This window comes from Pagrus pagrus, assembly GCF_965226575.1.
Source record: "Pagrus pagrus genome assembly, chromosome: 20".
Lineage (NCBI taxonomy): Eukaryota > Metazoa > Chordata > Actinopteri > Spariformes > Sparidae > Pagrus > Pagrus pagrus.
Window position 1 is genome coordinate 3191718 of NC_140207.1, and position 21222 is coordinate 3212939.

General features: G+C 44.5%; 1 protein-coding gene across 3 annotated transcripts in view; it reads left to right on the forward strand.

The window, feature by feature from the left end:
- Positions 1-21222, forward strand: part of LOC311249127 (disco-interacting protein 2 homolog C-like) — a 49084-nt gene that overhangs the window by 8927 nt on the left and 18935 nt on the right. The window contains exons 2-19 of one of the 3 annotated variants that reach the window (XM_084339884.1): positions 5091-5162; positions 5840-5944; positions 6780-6905; positions 8863-9159; positions 9244-9366; positions 10340-10486; positions 11019-11138; positions 14091-14288; positions 14789-14880; positions 15804-15914; positions 17360-17483; positions 18341-18450; positions 18704-18806; positions 18925-18989; positions 19474-19567; positions 19763-19882; positions 20677-20791; positions 20936-21075. In XM_084339884.1, coding sequence (XP_084196010.1) covers positions 5091-5162; positions 5840-5944; positions 6780-6905; positions 8863-9159; positions 9244-9366; positions 10340-10486; positions 11019-11138; positions 14091-14288; positions 14789-14880; positions 15804-15914; positions 17360-17483; positions 18341-18450; positions 18704-18806; positions 18925-18989; positions 19474-19567; positions 19763-19882; positions 20677-20791; positions 20936-21075 — 2262 coding nt within the window. The remainder of the gene's footprint in view (positions 1-5090; positions 5163-5839; positions 5945-6779; positions 6906-8862; positions 9160-9243; positions 9367-10339; positions 10487-11018; positions 11139-14090; positions 14289-14788; positions 14881-15803; positions 15915-17359; positions 17484-18340; positions 18451-18703; positions 18807-18924; positions 18990-19473; positions 19568-19762; positions 19883-20676; positions 20792-20935; positions 21076-21222) is intronic. The other 2 variants (XM_084339885.1, XM_084339886.1) reach the window with 2 other exon arrangements.

A 21222-nucleotide genomic window follows, 5' to 3' on the forward strand; every position in this document is an offset into this window, starting at 1 on the left:
ATCGTTCCCAATAATCAGCCAGACCAATAATCGGTCTACCCCTGGTCTGAACACACATCTTATTCACATTTAAGAAGCTGGAATCAGATCAGGCGATTAATCTAATAGTTGACAACTAATCATTGCAGTTTTACACTTGATAGCGATAAAGTAGTGACGCTCGATACCTAACTGTACGTTTCTACCAACTCCAGAGGTGGTGGAGGCACAACATGTCTTGGAAATGAACTGTAAATGTCAAGAAGAAAATAGACCAGAATTCAAATCAGCATAACAAGACAGACTGGGGAGTTTTGGGGAAATGCAGAAGTAAACAAGGCAGGAAAATCTGTTCATCACACCACAGAATAACTCCTTCATCATCAGATCGGACACTAGTGCATCGACATCAAAGCAGTCATGCTTCTCTAGTTTTTCATTTGACAAAAGACCCCAAAGTTAGGCAAAAATCTGATCAAAGAAAGTAAACAAGACTGAGACCAGCTTTAATAACTCACAGATTAATAATACATAACGATCAAAGACTCCGTCTGGTCCGTAGTATCTGTTTTCTCTGAACTCTGTCAGTTTAAACACTTTATAGGACGTCGCTTTATTGTAAATAGCAGTGAACAGTTTCCTGTTGAAGTGGGAAACAGAACAACTCTTCGATGTGTGGACTAACTAATAATCCTCTGCGTGATCGGTTGCAAGGAAAGCACAAACCATCATTCAATTGACAGAAAGTATCAGGGGTGGATTGATTATCGGTCTGGCAGACTATCAGGCCAGATGTTCAGCATTTTCTACGATTATTATCTGCATTTTTTTCTTCTCTGTTAGTGGTCCACAGCGAGATCTGATGTCACCAGTTAACAGCCGGTCAGCACCGAATAATCTGAATTTGCTTGCTGAATCAAATGTATTTACATTTATTGCTATCAAATGAATGAAGTGGCAGGAAGTGGAAAGTACCTTTAAATTGTATACAAGCTCAGCACTTATAGTTGGTCACAGTGCATCAGTGATTATTCTTGACTTTGAGACTTTAACTTTTCCTGTAAATGTATATTGATTCCTGTTATCAGTTAACTTCTCCTGGATTACTCGTAATGGGTATCGGACCTAAAAAAACAAATGGTCAACGCCTAGGAAATATATTCTTATTCTTTGGTATTTCGCCAGAATGTCAGATAACACTGACAGGCTTCAGCTTCTTTCAAAAGTTAAATTTGATTGTTTTCTCGAACTTCTGTGATGAATATCTCTGGTCTTTGGACTGTTGCACATATGACGACAGTAAGTTGTGCGTTAAGTTTTTCCAGATCTCTTGGTGAATTGTACTTCAAGGTAAAGCACACAGAGGAGCAAATGAGAAAACATTTGGGATGATGTGTTTACTGCAGGCGACGTCGCAGGTTTGTGGTGAACCCGTCAGAATGAGTTTTCAGAGAGTTTTTTTTTTTCAAGCGGCGCTGAAGGCTCAGACTTTTCGGCTACACGATCTCAGCGGGCGGAAAAACTCCAATCTGCAGTCGGCCGCTATCGATCCTCTCTCAGCTGCGTGCCGTTAAAACAGCCGAGTGTCGGAGAGCAGGGAGGAGAGGGAGCGAGGAGACGGAGGAAAGTAATGAGGCTGCCAATACAGACCGCTGCAACACACACACACACCACAGACACAAACATATGCACTCACCCTGGCAGGTATCATTAGCCCACTTCTCACTTCTGACGCTCCAAATCCAAGATGGCCGTCTCGGGCCTTCTCCGGGAGAACGGTTGCTAGGCAACTCCCTCCCTGCTCTGCTGCGCTGCAAGTGGAAGATGGCGTCTCCCCGTGGACCGTGTGTGTGTGTGTGTTTGAGAGAGAGAGAGAAGAAGAAGCAGGAATGTTGTTATGCTGCGGTTGATCTGAGAAAAGGCCTCACACACACACACACACACACACACACACACACACAGGGAGCAGCACAGATGAGCAGATTGGACCCAGATGTTCTGGCCGTACTCCATGGTCAGATTGTGAAATGCAGACTCTTGTCGTTCTCCGTCTATCGCTCCATTTTTAAAAATCAAATCATATCTATCTATCTATCTATCTATCTATCTATCTATCTATCTATCTATCGGACCCTGGTTCTGTTTGTCTGTCACTCACTCCCTTCTCAATAAAACATTCCTGCTTCACAAACATCACAGCTCTGCAGCAGACCTGCCTGCACCGTTCTGTCCGTTTGGGTATTGAGCTGCAGAAAAATGACTCGGTGACAGACTCGATTTAGAGTCCGGAGACCTCTCCAGCTATATTTTGTTCACGATCCTCTCTCCTGAGAAACGACCCGTCTTTAAAAACCGGATCTTAAACGTTGCAGCAGCCAGTTGTCAATATTTGTTTGCAGCCGTAATTTGTGTGCACGCGTAGATGCACAGCTGCAACTGTGTCCTCGAGCTACGCACCCAAAAACACAATCTGTGTGCAAACAGCTGAGTTCACCCTTTTGCAAATGGAGTAATGGAGTCACCGCTCAGGTGTGATAATTTCACTTATCTCAGATGAAACAACAGCTGGGAAAAAAGCAGAACACAAGCAACAACAGTAACAACTGGTGAGTCAAGATTTCCGAGGAAAGCTGATAGATATTTGGTAAAAGTTTGCTTTTATTTCTCCACTTATGGCCTTAAACGAAACAAAAGACGTATGTAGCGTTGTTGAAAACCTATCTGACGTGACTCACGCAGAAATATCCACACGTGAGATAATGATATGAAGTTTTATTCACGTTACGCTTCGTCTTCCTTCCTCACTCTCTGACTCTCCTGGAAGTCATAGCGACAGGCGACCAAATGAAACGCACCGTTACCTCCAGGAAACATTTGGGATAATGTGAGTACGCAACCCAACAACATATATCTAAGACCTAGTCGTTTTTAAAACATTTTAAAGCAGAAATAGTACATATTATGTCTCTAAAATAACATTGCGATACACGATTTATATCTTGATGTTTTAAATCTCCTCAGAAACACTTCATAAATGCTCGGACTGGGCAAGAAAACCAGATATCGTAATATTTTTCTACCTAAAACATCAATCAACTGACATTAGGGTATTTTTATTATTGCGATATATTTTGCTATATGACCAGACAACTTGAATAATCACCGTAGACTGGAAATATTTAGGGTTTACTGATCAAAAGGTCAAAACCTTTGGGACTCAATTACGTACCACTTGATTAACCTTCTGACTGCCACCAGACAATTCATCTCGTGTCTAACTTAAGTGGGTTGTAACACATCGGGTATGGAGTTGATCTGCAGACTTTCCACTTTCACACAACTTTTTTAATAACGTTCGGGTGAGAAAGATTGTTTGTACTGAGTGTTTCCCTGTATTCACCCAGAGTGGTGTGAGAGGCACATCTGTCAGCTGTCTTATCACACCAGCAGCAGCTCGTGTCTCGTCTGAATTTCTTCCACCGCTGTATTTGATTTGGCTCCCTGTTGTTGGCCAGTTAAACATCACCGTGGCAATCAAATAGGAATCAATAATTAGAGTTTAACAGCAGTTTAACTGCGTTTAATGGGGACAAACGAGGAGGTATTAGCTCACATTAGCCCCGCTGTGAGGACCCTGGGGTGCTGTGATTGACAGGTGCTGGTGCTGGTTGTGAGGGGGTGGGGGGGTATCAGCGGTTGCCTAGGCAGCGGAAAAACCCCCTCAGGGATTGTAATGAGCTTTTCCATGGCTGTCCCTCCACACTGACCTCTGATGTTGTCACTTTATTAGTCCTACAAATCTTTATATAAAACATCTGCTGAGGCTGTAATTCCACCTCTCTATCAGGCAGTTTATGAAGACACAGTGGAAATATTATGTATTTTTATGATCGTTGACTTTGTATCTGGTTGGTCTTTCCTGGAAAACTCGTCGGGGGTCAGAGGAAGAAAGTTTTTGTTTGGAGAGCACTCGGGAGTTAGCTTTAGCAACAATAGTTACCGCGGTACCACAAAAACAAAAGGGCCAAACTATCACAGACACAAACAAAGATTACTTTACACCAAACTAGCCATCAAGATTGTTTAAACAATCAATAGTTTACTTTAAAATGTGATGTATTACAAAGCAGCAGAAACAAACATGGCGCGCTGCAGCCAAACAGTTTTTTTTTCGGCTTTTGGAGAAACGCAGCCCAACGTCACGTCGCGGTGACCGATCACGATGCTGACGATCACCGCAGGACTGGCATGCTTAACCTGCTGTGCACTGGCGCGTCATGGACGCAGATCGGATCAACACAACGGACGTTTCTCTGTCCTGATTAGTTACTATATTTTTTAAAACACTGATGTGGACAAACAATCACTGGTCGCCCGGGGTTAAGGTTTGGGTTTGGTCTGAATGCAGCCTTAATGTGACATCCTCCTCTTTATTGCCTACAAGAAGTCACTCAACTGTGCGCTCGTGTCAGTGCAACAACAAGACCGGCTGACATGTTTCCTGGTTCGGCTGTGATAAAGCAGACGATTGGCTTTTGGTGGGAAGGGGCGGGACATGTGTCATACAGCCGCCATCTCTGGTGTTGCAGACTTTTTTCTGGTGTCCTGAAATAAGAAATGAGACAAAGCTTAGACATGTTGTGGACTGGAGCACTTGTTTCGACTTATGTTGGTCACAGTTGATGTTGAGTCTAAAATGAGTTGAAGAGCAAAATAAGCGATCATATGACCTCGACAGGCTCCAAACATGAGATAATCTGCTGGTGGAGGTCGACGGTTGAACTGAACGATCTGTGCAAAGCCCCACATGATTCTTTTATCTTTCTATCTTCATTTCCATCATTATCACACCATTTTTTTATGTTGTTTCAGTTGTGTTTTACATTTCTTATCTTTAACAGTCTAGACAGAGACATTAAAAGACTGGGAGAGACAGAAGAGGTTGGGTGACGCCTGATTCGAACTGAGGGCGACGCGCTTACACCAGCGCTGCCCTTTAAGCAACGATAGAAGATGTTTTTCTAAACAATTGAATGACCAAATTAATAAAAGCAGCCCACGCCGCCGTCACTGGCTCTCTCACTATCTATCTATCTCTTATTTGTTTGCAGGGGACATCACTCAGAAGGGTTATGAGAAGAAGAGGCACAAGCTGATCAGGGCATATGTTCCACATGCTGGAGGTAATTTAGCAACCTCTGACCTCCTCACACACAGCCCTCCTCCCCTCTCCTCCACCCCCAGCTAAAATATTCCCTCACCACCACTGCGGCATCGATCCGGTTTCATGACAAATACAGTTGCGATGATACTCCACTCCATCGATTCAGTCTTCAGCCGCCGCCATTAGTGAATGTAGGTTAAGACTCCCCAGAGCTCAGCTTGGGCCTGCTCCTCTGTATCTGAATCTGAACAGCCGCTCGCTGCCTCCACACACTCACACTCACACACACTCACACAAGCCCCCATAGGCCTCAGTGCAACGAAAACACACAAACATCCGTCACACAACCTGGGCTCTTCTATACCGTTTACCACAGGGATGTAGCAGTTTTATGGGTCACAGGATACTGAGGGATCTTCTGTCCGAGAGCAACGACACAACGACCACATTATTATGATTTTATTTTGCTTTTGTTTGTTTTGTTTTTCAATTATTTTGTTTTATGAAGTCAGAAAAATATGATTTTTCTGCCGAATCAAATCATCTCCATGTTTGTTTTTCCTTTTTGCGCGCTGTATTTATTGCTTTTGTGAAACGTGTGTGTGCATATGTGTGTTTGTGCGTGTGTGTGTGTGTGTGTGTGTCTGTGGATATATGTGTGTGTCCGTCCGCCTGCTTGTCTGCTTGCCTCTGTAGGTATGGAAGGGCCCATGTCTCACCGGGCCCCACTCGGCCCTCCCTCCGCTGCCCGTTTCCACCGGCGGCGGACCTCCGGCACCAGAGACGAGCGTTACCGATCAGGTACAGAAGCTACACCTGCAGCTACACCTGCAGCTACACCTGCAGCTGCACCTGCACAACAGCCACAGGCAGCCGCATCACTGCTGAAAAGAAATCCTCATTTATCAATTATGTGAAGCTGTTTTTCTTACACTAGTTATTCTGTTACTGTTGCTGTGGAGTCTACTTAATTAAACAGACACTAAAGAACAATACTGTAGCTGACAGGATGTGTTTGTCATTTTAAGGAGTCCTCGAGCAAATAAGTATCGCATTCAAAAACACTGGATCCATAATGCAAAGAGTGCAGTTTATTTATTATGACTTTTCCTGTTTTGTAAGAAATCTCATTCAATCTTAATTTACTCAGTTTGTAAAAAACTGTGATATTCAACATCAGCATTATTGTCTCCTTCAGAGTCACAGAAGTGTTTTCACAGCCTGAGAAGTGTGTCTGTTGACTGATGTTGATGTTAAAGATGTACGAGTTACCACCTGTCAAATTCACGAGTAGGAGCAGCATATTGCTAACTACTGCTAACTGTAGCTGCCATCTAGGGAGTTCAGAGAACCAGGGGAGCATTGGTGTTTACAAGAAGCTGGTTAGCATGCTAGCTTCAGTATTTAGCAACACAGTACATAGCCCTCATAATGTCAGAGCTGTTATTCACATTCTGTTGATATTTTTCAGCAAATCTCCGTAATTTCTGCTTGAAAAATGACTGAAACAATTTATCGATTACCAAAATAGTTGGTAACTTATTTTCCTTCCGTCGACCAATCGTTGCAGCGCTCAGTCAGTCAGGTACACTCCCTCCTCTGCCTTTGTGTGAATGAACCTCTCTCTCTCGGTCAGACGTCCACACCGAGGCGGTGCAGGCCGTGTTGGCGCGACACGTGGAGAGGAAGGTGGCCGTGCCGATGCCTTCCAAGAGGCGTTCGCTGGTGGTGCAGACCTCCATGGATGCATACACGCCACCAGGTGACGAGACACACGCCAGGACACACACCTGCTCCTCCTCAACACACTGCACACATATAACCGTGTTCTTTGAAGTCAGTTAGTTTTCTGCAAAGAGTTAACTCTCTAATTGTCTTTTGATTTTGAATTTTGTGATCTTTAAAATGATCTTTGAAAGTAAAAAAAGGCACACACACACACACACACTCACACACACACACACTCGTACACACTCGTGCACACTGGTTATCTGAGCTGAGCTGGGTTGTACAGTACTAAGCCTAAAATGTGACCCGAGCGAAGCTGCCCAGTGCCCAGACGGGATTATCTTGTAATGCTCCGTCTCTGCTTCTCAGGCGCTTTTTTATTCTGACAGAGAAACACACTCATTTCACCAAAAACTGCAAACGGGCACATTTCCTGGGGTATGACAGACTTACAGTAAAAACCAACCTCAGACAGCTGTAATGTTGGCGTCAGTCATCTACTGTAAATGTAGCCTGTCGTGAAAACTAGGAAAAACACTGATTATTAGATGCTTTTAAAATGTTTCGGTGCTCTCTGTAACCACAGGAAGTTGGAAGCTGAAATGGGACGGGGAAGTTGACCTTTACCTCAAATATGAGCTCATTAGATTGAACGTAATCAGAGTTGAAAACATAATTTGGGTGCTGATTGAATTTTAATGAAGGAAATGTAATAACTTTGTTCACCGGTGATTTGCTTTTTAACCTTTGAGAGAATTCTTGAGTGGATGTGACGTTGCTCCAAAGCATCACGTTTTCACACCATTCTGCCTCGTCTGTTACTTAAATTTAAGGATTTCTGTTCACATGCATGTTTACTGGGCCTCCCTGTGCCTGCCCCCCTGTGTTCAGAGGATTAACTCTGATTTAAAGAATTGAATTCAGTCTCTGTGCTTCTTTTCTGACGTGCAGCCTGAAGCCAGTTTTAACTAAATTGGTTCTTGTGGCTGCTCGACATGCGCTGACTAATTATTGACATTTCGGGTCTTTGAGCCTGAGAGTCGGCAGTCTGCTCCGCCGCTGAGACGTCACGAAACTTGAGCGGTGAAAAGTGGTGAATCACGGTCTGCTGCCTGACTTTGAACCATTGTTTTACTGAACAGAGACAATCAACTTTAAAAACCTCGGTTCAGATCTGTTCGTCATTAAAGGGCTCGCGTGTCGAAGCTCGAGTCATGTTAGCTGATTGGATAACATCTTAAATCTCTGTTGGGATTTTAAAAAAGGGTTATTGTCCTTTATGACCCTGACCTGCTCTACACTCACAGACACCACATGGCCAAACGTATGTGGACACCCAAATATGTAGTAGTTATAAGATAGTAAGATATCCATCCTTTGCCAAAAACCATTATTCACATTAACTGGGTAACTTTTACTACAGCTCTGTTTTTGAGTTGTGACTACAGCATTTGTGAACCTCTGGTTTCACAGCTGAGAGTTAGACTGGAAAATTGATGCAACTTAACTTTCTGTTTGGTAAATTTAATGCAGGAACCAACAGCCAATTAGCTTAGCTTAGCATAAACACTGGAAACAATTGGAAGCAGCTAGATTGGATCCGTCCAAAGGTTCAAAAGCAAAAAAAAACCCCGTACAGCTCACTCATTCACATGTAAATCTTGTTTGTTTATTATGTATTTATTTATTAAATGCCAGTTTCTGGCTCTTTGTTGTGTACGGGACAGTTTCCTGGTTCACATTCGTTGCCGATATGACAGTTACAGTTGTTAAGAACAAGACTAAACATATTTTCCCAAAATATCATGCTATTACTTTCATGTTCAGTATTTACCCTGACTCATCATGTGGTCAGTTTACGATGCGCTCTGTTAATGTTGTATGAAGGTTTCCTGTTTTGTCTGCATACATTTCAGTGCTGCTAACTGTGCTCATGTTGTGTTGAAGTTGTCTATTTTCTATAACAAATATTGGTTACTGACTCTCACTAGGCCTGTCCCCCCTGTGCTCAGACTCGTCATCGGGCTCAGAGGAGGAGGCGGGGCCAGGTGACGACATGTCGGGCATGGAGCACTGGATGAGCCGCCCTTCCCAGTTAGGCCCCGCCCACCTGGGCTCCACCTCCTCCTCGTCCTCGTCCACCCAGAGCGGAGGCAGTGGCAACGCCGGGCGGCTGGCCGACTCGCTGGCGCACACGCACATCTCGCACCTGGCGCACACGCACCTGGCGCACACGCACCTGGGCCAGTCGCACCACCAGCAGAGCCACCTGTCGCAGTCACACCACGGTGAGTCGCAGTCGCCCCCATCTGCCGGTGTGATCAGTGTGCACACCTTCGTATAACACACCTGTGCTGTATGTCCGCATGCAGGTATTGGCCACCTGTCTCTGAAGAGGAAGGGAGCTCTGAGTGTCGCAGAGAACGGAGGATCTCTGCGACGATCCTGCGAGTTTGGATCTGACATGTTGTGGCCACCACCGCTGGAGTCAGACGGTAGGTCCAACACATAAATACTTACCGGAGTGTTTTAATCAGATTTAAAGGGACGATTTGTAAGATATGGCCAGAGTTGTAGTTCTCAGAGGCTGTGTTCAGTCTCAGTTGTGTTCACTGGGAGGCCAGTTGACTGCAGTGACTCCTGTGATCTGAGGTTTTGGTCCAGGCAGACTCACATCAGCTAACAGAGCCACTCAGCTCCACGGCTAACTGAGCTACTTGATAACGGCAGCTAGTCTCTACAGCGAAGAGCATAGTGAGCAGCAGTTAGCAGTTATGCTGCCCCCTATAGTTTTCGAGCTACCTTCAAATTCTGCCCATTTCTTCCAAATTACACCTTAAATATCAGCTTCAGTAGGTAAATATGACCTTTAATTGTTGGAATGAGTGTCAGACATTTCCAGGAAAACCAGACAAAAGCTCTGAACACTGGCAGCGCCCAATAAATGTGATTTATTAGAGCATCGTTTGGTTACAGATCAAGACATTAAACAGATCTGATCTGGTAAAACCCTTTGAATGGGCTCTACACTCTGTTAGCGTTTGATTTCAGGACATTCACAAGCTTCTTTTAAAAAATGATTAGCTTTGTGGTTTATTCCCGGATATTTGTGTCTCGGAAATCATCTGATTAAAAGCAGGTTTTGTGCAGAAATCGTACACTTTGCATCATAAAATGTGCTTTCATTTAATCACGAGTAAACAAAGGGAGTATTGTTTTGGAACAGGTATTGTCCTGAATAGATCTCCCGCCATGCCAGACCTCATTCACTTATGTGTTTGCCAGGGACGTGACCCACATTCACAAAGAAAAGGGCCATCGTATTGTTTTTTAATTGTCCAGAAGAGCAATTAAACGAGTCACTTGACAAAGACCACAGTGATAAATGTGAACAATGAGTCAACGCTGGCTGTTTGTCGAGTTTCCGTCTTCCTCTCTCATTGCTCTCAATCCGCCCGTCTGCTTCAGAGAACCACTCGGCCCCCCCGGACGTGACGGGCTACTCGTCGGACTCGTCCCACTCCCGCACCGAGCGTCACCACATGGCCAACATGGGAACCATCGCCAGGAACACGCAGAAGTACGGCAATGCAGAGCGCATGGAGACGGGCGATGGTAAGAGTCGTTTCCTGTGCTGTGTCAAGCGCTGTCACACCTTTAGCTTGCTCCCGACTGGAGCCTCTGAGCAAAGATGCTGACAAAAATAGGAACTCCTCAAATTGGACCACCACCTTGGAGAACTGACCAATTACACCGTCTCCGTTCATGTCACTCCCTTGGATGAACAGATTGGACTTTTTTTTTTTCTTAAACACATTGTTTTTAAGCATCGCTGTTCTTTTTCAGCACGCTTCACAATCACGCAGTCACAGTTAGAAAACTGAGAGCTGCTCAGAACAAACACAGTCTGGTCCATTCGAGCTGAAAGGACTATTTCAGTGAGACATTTGAACTTCTGTCGTACAAAACTTGCCGTAACACTTGCGGTTTTGTTATTGATCAGGTGATGAGGACTGTCCTGTGAACAATCCGGCACTTTTCTTTTCCACTGTGCAGAATTAGCCCAAATCATCCTCCTCACTCGGTGTGTGTGTGTGTGTGTGTGTGCGTGCGTGTGTGTGTGTGTGTGTGTCTGGGGTTTTCACAGGTGTTCCAGTCAGCAGTCGCGTGTCAGCTAAAATCCAGCAGCTCGTGAACACGCTGAAGCAGCCTCGCAGACCTCCGCTACGGGAGTTCTTTGTCGATGACTTTGACGAACTTCTGGAGGGTTAGGAACCGTCTTTGATTCTGCACGACGCATGATTTAAGTTACAGTGTGTCATCCAATCTGTCTTCATACTCGGGAGTCATGGAGGATTTCCCTTCATAACGTGATTAATTGTGTGCTCAGGTGTTCAGCTTCAGTTCACCTCATTCCATCAAGATGTAAAACAAGCTTTTGTGGAAGGGGACACGACTCCTGCAGGTGTTTCACTGCGCGAGTGCAAAAGCTTAGAAAGTAAAGGAAGGAAGTTTGTGGCATGTAACTAAGTACATTGGACTAAGTACGAAGGATATATTATTTTTTATACCTCATGGATATCTGACAGCTTTAGTTGAAAAAAAGCCAATTAATTAATTCAAAAATAAGATTTTTTGCACAAGAAACATACAGAGAGTTTAGAAATTAAAGTACAGCTGCAATGATTAGTGATAGCAACTATTTTGATTGATTTAATTGCTTCAGTCAAACGTGAACAGATGTGAAAACTTGAATGAAAGATTGACAGTTTTAAATCGTCTCAAGTCCCGGCAGTAAGAGGAAACACAAATCAACGGGGGACAGACTTTGACACAACACGAGCGCTCTCCATCGAGTGAATGTCCGTCCGTTCACTCTTCCACAGTTATTCCAGTTGTTCCACTGTTACCTGGAGATAGTGACCGGGGGAAACAATGCCTCTGTTTTCCAGTGCCGTTATTCAACCTTCACTTTTCTGGAACAAATTGTTGCTTGGTGGCGGACAGCATAGTAGCTTAGTAAAAGTGAGACGACGTCCTCAAATGTCTTTTTTTGTCCACAACCCAAAGACATTCAGTTTACTGTCATAGAGGAGGAGAGAAACCAGAATATATTCACATTTAAGGAGCTGGAATCAGATAATTTTAACTTTTTTTCTTAATAAATATGCAAAATGATGAATCAGTTATTAAAATAGCTGGAGATTCATTTCATATTTGAGAACTAATCCATCAATCGTTGCAGCTCTAGTGCTGCTACTTAAGTGACTAACTGATTAAGTAAGTAATTCAGGACTGCAGTATTAGTACGTTTACTTAAGTAAAACATCTGAGTAGTTCCTCCAAAACAAACATTGCTGTACGGCAGCTTAACGCAGAGAGAGAGAGAGAGTGAACAGAAAGTAACAACAGTTAATTACAGTTCAGTCAGTCAACTCACATAGAAACATTTATTTACATGTTGTTACAGCACTGTAGTACAGTTACTGCGTGTCCGCCCTCTCGGCTCACCACCTCATCGCTCCCTGCAGTAATCATTTGTGCACGGAGAGAACGATTGAGGAGTGATGATAGCAGTCCTCCTGGGACTGAAGTCAGAGCCCGCGGCTGGATGCTGAGGTGGTTGATGAGGCTTAATAAAGCAAAGCATCAGCATCAGTGAAGGTCGGAGCGATACTTTTAGAGCAATGAAGCAGAGCAGAGGTGGAGCTGGACAGCTTAGAGAGAGTGCAAAACAGAGAGGATGTGTTGGATAGATGAAGCAGAGAGTGAGGAATGGGCGGAAGCACTGCAGCCGGTCTGAGCCGGCTCGCTCTGCTACATTTTTATTAAATTCTGCATTAAATGTCTTAAAACGACTCATCCTTTTTTATATATTTTGTTTAGTTGTGTACTTATATTATCCCAAATGTTTCCAGCAATGTTCAAACCAGAGAAGTTTACTCAAAGTGCCTTTTATTTGGCCGCTATAACTTCACAGAGAGAGTCAGAGAGTGAGGAAGGAAGTCGGCAAACAAACCTAAACATAACGTGAATAAAACTTAGAAACATTTTAAAGCATTTTACACCCGTCTCCTCTCTGTAACGTTACGTTCATGAAGTAAAGCACATTTCCCCTCCAGCTCCAGTCAGCAGTAACATTACAGAACAGAACCACCTCCGGATCACTGCTGCAGTCAGGCTGATAAACAGGAGTGAAGATAAATCCACTTTTTAATCCCAGAAGTTCAGAAGTAACTCTGAGCTCTCCTCCCGTCGGTAATCTGATGAGACTCCAGGTGTTTATTCCTCCAGGAGGTCTGGATCTGCCCGGCCGTCTCAACACAGCACTCAGCAAACAGCTTATTTAAGTTATTTATATATGTAAGATTACATATCCTGTTATCATGAGTGATAATCATCCTCTGCACCCTGAACAAGTGGACTTATCTCTTTTTATTGTTTGTGTCAATATTCAGCAGAGCTTTTGGGTCTTTTTGGTATAAAATGGGCTTGTGGATTGTGGAAATGAGCCTTTCATAAGTTCAACTGCAAAACAGTATCCACTAAAAGATGTCTGTCACACGCCCTTGTGTCAGTGTAAAGAATGATTTCCATGTGAAGAGACGTATGGAATAGATAACAGGAACCAGATGATGACCGGCCCGTCTCATATAGAGCACGACGTTCTTCACCAGCTATGTATGGACGTATATTTCAGGAATCTGGAGCCCACAGATCTGAGTCTGAGGCTGCTCTGCTGTTCGCTCTCACCATCTGGCTGCTGTTTCTATCTTTGTCTCCTCCTTTCAGTCAGAAATCTTTCTCTTTACATACCCTGTTTTTAAGTTATTGAGTTATTTTTTCAGTTTTTCTGAACATTTGTTGTAAATAACTGGGTTCATGTGGTGGTTAATTCACTCTGGATCCACATGTTATGACAGTGGCTTTAGGTTAAATCCTTCGTCTTTGCTGCCTCGTCTCAGCCGTCTAAAACTAAACATTTAAGGGAATCACTTGTCCAGTCACACATTTTACACATCCCCACACTGCATCTGTGTTCACCTCATTAATTATCGGTGTGTCTGAGTGTGATTACAGCTTCTTTGCAGCTGTCTCACTGCCACTGGCCTTGGCTAAATCTTTCCATGTGGTGTTTTCACTAACAGCAAACAAACTGTGAGTAGTAAAGCTTTGTGAGCCGTGTCACTCATGACATTACCCGTCCTCTCGTCTCCAGTCCAGCAGCCGGACCCGAACCAGCCGCGGCCCGAGGGGGCGGAGATGATGCCAGTGCGGGGCGAGGCGCTGGGGGTGGTCACCAACTGGCCACCGTCACTGGAAGCTGCGCTCCAACGCTGGGGAACCATCTCCCCCAAAGCCCCCTGCCTCACCAGCCTGGACACGGCTGGGAAGCCGCTCTACGTCCTCACATATGGTAACCACACGCTCCTCCAGTTCAGTCAGTCATTTACAGTAGTTAATTGTGCAGCAGTGAAATGAGATAGTTCAAGCGAGACACGACCGCAGGACAAGAGGAAGACGTTTTTGGACGTCGGTTAGAAGTCTTTGACATCCTGCTCTGCAGTTCTGTGTCATTGATGATAACCTGAAGCCAATTTAAGTGTTGATGGTACACACAGCTCACTGTCAGCAGGGAGTTTCTTTCTTTTTTTAACATAATGCATTAGACATCACTTCAAGTGAAGGAATAATCCACCATAAAACAAAACTGGTCCTCCAGAGACCTGCTGAAAACTCTATCATGTCATCACTTTAGGGAGTTTTTTTCTTTTATCGACTGGCCTCAAAATAGAAGTCCAAGAACACACACTCATATCCTGTGAACTCTCTCCCTTTCTCCCTCTCACACACACACACACACACACACACACACACACACACACACTTACGTATCCTGTGTCCTGCTCCCTGCAGGAAAGCTGTGGTCTCGCAGCATCAAGCTCGCCTACAACATCCTCCACAAACTGGGCAGCAAGCAGGAGCCCATGGTGCGACCGGGTGATCGGGTGAGTCACACTCCTCCACTGCCTCACACAGGCTCTGCTTTCTGGTCTTTGTGCTCATTTCACTGAAGCAGCGTTGTTAGTTTCTCTGGCTGGTGTTGTTCGCAACAAATCAGACACAAGACCTTCATTTATAAACCTGATTATAACGTGTTTAATTATATGTTGCGAGGGTTTTTAAGTTTTTGAAAGCAAGCTGTTTTTATTTGGCAGCCAGCTTTTTACGATTGTTGGAAATATGCTTATTTGCAGGGCTGCGAAAAGTCAAAATATAATATTATGAAGTGCAACATCCTGCAGTCAGCAGCTTTATTATGAAGTACTGTAGTCTGCAGGGATCTCCTCACCTACAAATCTTGTTCTCCAGCAGTAAAAAAACATAGGCTAGCTTAGCATCAAGACTGGAAACTGGCAGAAACAGCTAGCCTGGCCACCTACAGTCACCTCTGAAGCTCTGATTAACACCTTACGTCTCACTTGATTAACCTGTTCATAAAAGAGTGATTCCTCCTGTTTCCAGTCTTTATGCTAAGTTAAGCTACTTGTCTGCAGGCTCCAGATTCATGTAGAAGAGACACATATGAGAGTAATATTGAACTAATGTTGAAGCTGAAATGACCAACTAACTAGAGCTCTCAGTGATTAATCGATTAGTTGTCAGCTATTAAATAATGACAAAGAAGTCAGTCCAGCTTCTTAAATGTGAGTATTTTCCGGTTTCTGTCCTCCTCTGTGACGGTAAACTGAATATCTTTGAGTTGTGGACATTACAAGACATTTGAGGACGTCATCTCAGACCAAACTGCTAATTAGTTGAGAAAATAATCAACCAATGAATTATCGGCATGAGAATAATCTTTAGCTGCAGCCCTGACTACAACCTACAGAGTTTTTTACCGGCTCTCGTCTTCCCTCTCCTCTCTCAGGTGGCGTTGGTGTTTCCTAACAACGACCCTGTGGCCTTCATGGTGGCCTTCTACGGCTGTCTGCTGGCTGAGGTGGTCCCCGTTCCTATAGAGGTCCCCCTGAGTCGCAAGGTACGACGTTTTTCACATTGTAAAAGTCACACCTCGTCAGCCGGCTGTCTGCAGCCATCGCTGCTGCTCTCCAGTCCCTTTCCTTTAGTTTTCAGTTTGACATTATTCCACAGGATTAGTTTCTCGATCGGACGTCAGGTGATTTGATTTTGTCATGTTAATCCTCTCTGCTCGGGCCACGTCTGTCCTTCACCTCCAAACTCCAGGAGCCAGATGCAACAGACTCTGTGGAGATTCACGAATAAAACTGTGCATGTGATTCTGTTTTATGAATCTTAGTCATCGTGGAAATGGTTGAATGTGCATGAGCTTCAGTTTTACTATTTAGAAATGTCCTTAAACATCCAGCCACATATCAATACTTGACTCAGCCGGCTGTGTGTCATCAGTAAAGTTCTCGTCTACCTGTAAAGCATCATCGCAGAAAAAGATGCTCTAAATCAATAAATCAATAAATGGAGAGACAGAAATATTTTTTAAATTGGTGCCTGGTGACCAGAGAAAACAGAGAAAAGCAGCTCTGGTGTTCACTTTTACTCAAAAGGTAGAAAACTTTATATAGCTGGGAAAAGACTTACGCGTGTTTTTGTGCATACACATCGTTCATACATCTGTTTTGTTTCGGTTCTTTTTATGTGGACATCTCAGTGTCTCTGCACTCTGTTGAGGCGATGCTTTATCTTCGGCCTCAGCTGTTCGACATCAACGAGTACATCTGAGGAAATAATCTCGTCTGTGCAGCGAGCAAAAAAAACATGTCAGAAACTTAACAAGTCTGACAAGAAAGAAACAAGCCCTCCTGCTGCCCTGCCATCAGTCAGAGGCATACTGTCATCAGTTAGGTTTCAGCTGTTGATCTCGGTGCCAACACCTCCTGGGACCCAACATGTCAGCAGGAACGTTCCCACTTTGACAGAAAAACAAAATGCTTTAATTAAAGGACTTTCTGTCGGCTCTCTGAGACGTGGCTGCTTCTCTCTGCATCGGGTCAGCGCGGTTACACGCTCGTTACTGCTGCGGCACAAAATGCCTTTTGCTGCACGCTGGCTGCCTCTCGCGAACCCCTTCCCCCATTCTGCATTCGTGTTGCAGGATTTTCCATAAAATGAGCGTTTTGGCTGGAGAAACAGTGCAGCAGCAACCAGCACCTGTGCTGTGTGTGTGTGTGTGTGTGTGTGTGTGTGTGTGTGTGTGTGTGTGTGTGTGTGTGTGTGTGTGTGTGTGTGTGTGTGTGTGTGTGTGTGTGTGTGTGTGTGTGTGTGTGTGTGTGTGTGTGTGTGTGTGTGTGTGCACGTGATGTCCTTGTAGACGTGGATGAAACACCACAGTACTCAGTGGAGTCCACTTAGTCTTATGTTTGAATTCATTTATTGAAAGTGAGAACGTGAAGAAGGGTGTAATCGTATTTTCTGGTCTGCTCTCCCCCACCCTCTGTCGTCCAATAGGATGCCGGCAGCCAGCAGATTGGATTCCTATTGGGCAGCTGTGGCGTTACCGTGGCGCTGACAAGCGATGCCTGCCACAAGGGTCTGCCCAAGAGTGCAACAGGAGAGATCCCACAGTTCAAAGGTGAGAGTGAGCGTCATCAATCATCGGCGGATTGTAAAGGCCTGATGTTTGTGTGTGGGGGGAGGGGAGTCAGAGCACATGACGAGAACAGAGGAGAGAGAGAAAACAAGTGTTTTAACCATCTGAGAGCTCAGACTCAACAAAAAACTCAAACATTAACAACTAGCCTCAACACATTTATCTGTTGTTGTGTTTTGAAATGTTGACTGTGAAACTACAGGTGTAAAAATAATCTCACGCTTTGTTATTTATAATTTGGGAACTAAATTAGAGTGTGTTACTCCCAGAACGAGGGAGTAAGTTTGCATGTTCATAAAAGTCTGTTCACATTTGGTATCCACATCTGTCCTGAGCGATCGGATCAGAAGTTGACAGCTCTAAGATGAGATGACAGAACTTTATTAATCTCAAAGGAAATACTTGGAGGTACAGTCCAACCACACTGAAGGACCGTCTACTCAACTGACGTCCTCAGTGAGAGAAGCAACAGTCAGCATGGATCACACACTGTCTGATCTCCTCGTGGTTCACTGTGATGTAAATGACATGTTCGGTCTCTCATAACCTGCCAGTGTTAGCAGCAGATGTCTGTTTCAACTGATCCAACCATTGAACTAGTAACCTCAACATCACCAGACTCCCTTAACAAATCCTCTGATTTTAAAAGTTGCTCTATGAGGAGAAACATAAAAAACTTGAAAAAGTGGTCATTCGAGACAAACTCTTTAGTTCCTTCTTGTAGTTCCTTCTTTTTCTTTCATTAATTTGTTAAGATTGTCACCTGAGTCTCTTTTTTCAGTTTTGATTATTCACATTATAATCGTCTCTCTCTGTCTTGTGTCTCACGCCCGCTGCAGGTTGGCCCAAGCTGCTGTGGTTTGTTACGGAGTCGAAGCACCTTTCCAAACCTCCCAGAGACTGGTTCCCTCACATCAAAGACGCAAACAACGACACTGCTTACATAGAGGTGAGCCAACACATGATAATGATGAAGTGTCGTCTTCGCTGTGGACACTTGAACAGAAGCTTTGACCTCAAACTGTCTGTTGATTTAAACTGTTCATTCTTCTGGTCGCCTCAGCAACCGCTGTGCTGCTGCCTGACGCTCTGCTGTATTTAATGACGTGGCTATATTTACTATAAAAGTGAATTATCATCATGTATTTTTTTCTGTGTGTATGAAACAGAGAAATCTGATCCGTCTGTTGTTTCTCTGTCAGTATAAAACCTGTAAGGACGGCAGCGTTCTGGGCGTCACGGTGACGAGGATCGCTCTGCTCACACACAGCCAGGCTCTCACCCAGTCCTGCAGCTACACCGAGGGTGCGCACACACACACACACACACACTCACACACACACACACACACACTCACACACACACACCTGGTTCAGTCCCCAGGTCATCATCTAATCCGTCTTTCTCCTTTCTCTGTCTGCAGCCGAGACCATAGTGAACGTCCTGGACTTTAAGAAGGATGTGGGCTTGTGGCACGGCATCCTGACGGTAAGACCTGCCTACTAGAGGTCAGAGGTCAAGACGTTCATTTCCTGTTTGCTTTTCGCAGTCAACTCTGACATCCGGGGTGAAATCAATGAAGGCAGGAAAATCACAAGATCAGTATAAATCTACAACAAATTATATGACTTTTAAAGCAGCGAAAAATCGAGTAGGATCGTTGAGCAGGACTGAATACTGAGATACTAAATACAGTCGTTAGCCATGTATGGGTTAATCTAGAGTTTGTTGTGTGCTTTCTTGTCGAGTGGGCTGTGATTCAAATGAACCTTTATTCCTTCTAATAAACATTTACAAACTGTGTTAAAAAACGAGGCTGGTGCACCTAAATGAGAAATGTAGACACACTCATGCAGCCGGGGTAAAAGTCCGTCTGGAGCCCTGTAGTTGACTTTTTAAAGTGAATGGATGAATAAAACCCTTCAACCGTTCAGTTTTACAATGTCATTGTGTGTGTGTGTGTGCCGTGCAGAGTGTGATGAACATGATGCACGTGATCAGCGTCCCCTACTCGCTGATGAAGGTCAACCCTCTGTCATGGATCCAGAAAGTCTGCCAGTACAAAGGTCAGACTCACACTCCACCTGCCACTCAGCTCAGCCGACTCTCTCCACTCACCTGTCCGTCAAACAGATTAAATGCTAATTTTCTCTCTGTCTGCCTCCGTGTGTGTGTGTGTGTGTGTGCGTGTGTGTGTGTGTGTGTGTGTGTGTGCGTGTGTGTGTGTGTGCGTGTGTGTGTGTGTGCGTCTCCCCCTACAGCCAAGGTGGCGTGTGTGAAGTCCAGAGACATGCACTGGGCTCTGGTGGCCCACAAAGACCAGAAGGACATCAACCTGAGCTCGCTGCGCATGCTGCTGGTGGCCGACGGATCAAACCCCTGTAAGGTCACGCTCAGCCTCACAGCAGAGCTCTTTCACTAACGGGGGAGTTTAGAGAGGTGTATTCGAGATGGAGAATGTCAGAGAAATGGATAAACTCTCTTGGGAAGTCGGGAAACTGGGTCACTTTACAGGAATAGAGCAGGATGTGTCCGACTGTGCACATTTGGTACAATAAATGGTTTTCAGCCCGACTGGAGTGGAAACGAGGCTGAAATACAGCAGTGAGAAACCAGGAAAGATATAACTCTCTGTTCCATAATGACAGTTTTGCATGTTTTAGCCCCTTAAAGCTGAAGTTCACCCAAAAATGACCATGCTGATGGAAAGTCAGGTGAAGTTTCGTAGTCCACAAAACATTTCTGGAGCTTCAGTGTTGCAGCGTTCTCCTAAACAGCTGAGGTAGATGAGGACAGGTACCCATCAAGTTACTTGCTTACTTTTTCTGCAGAACATGTATTTTTATTTTTGAGTTTTAATGACATTTAGCTGTATTTTTAAGTATTATTTTGCAGGAGTTTTACTTTTAGTAAAGTAAAGTATTTTTTACACTGTTGTATTTTATTTCTGCTGAAGTAAAGAATCTGAGTACTTTGACCAGAGCGATGAAACAAGAAAAAGGTTATCAGTAATAGTTTTCGAGGATGAAACATTGACAACCATCAGTAGGAAATGAGTGTTGTCTGATGTCATCCAGAGAGACATGATGTTCAAGCTTCAGCTGATGTCTGAGGTTTGTGTAAAACAGCTGAGTTGAACCCGTTGTGACAGTTTGTGGCCGTTTGTGTCCGTCAGGGTCCATCTCCTCTTGCGACGCCTTCCTCAACGTCTTTCAGACTAAAGGCCTGAGAGCCGACGTCATCTGTCCCTGCGCCAGCTCCCCCGAGGCCCTGACCGTGGCCATCAGGAGGTACGCACACACACACACACACACACACACACACACACACACACACATCATCTGGAGCCACAAAAGGTTTTATACATAAGTGAAAAATGAAAAATGTTATTATGGACACACTCCTGTGTGTGTGTGTGTGTGTGTTGTGTTCAGGCCAGTGGAGGACAGCAGTCAGCCTCCAGGCCGAGGCGTCCTGTCCATGCAGGGTCTGACCTACGGGGTCGTCAGGGTCGACACAGAGGAGCGCCTGTCGGTGCTCACCGTGCAGGACGTCGGGACTGTCGCACCAGGAGGTGAGAACTCACTGCAACATGTGGCCAGTCTGTGACTTCGACCGTTATAAAGTCGTATTCTTGTTGTGGATGGCGTTCAATGTAACATCAACAAGTTAAGGTTCATATAACAGATTAAGATAGTTATGATTATTGATGAACGTGTGT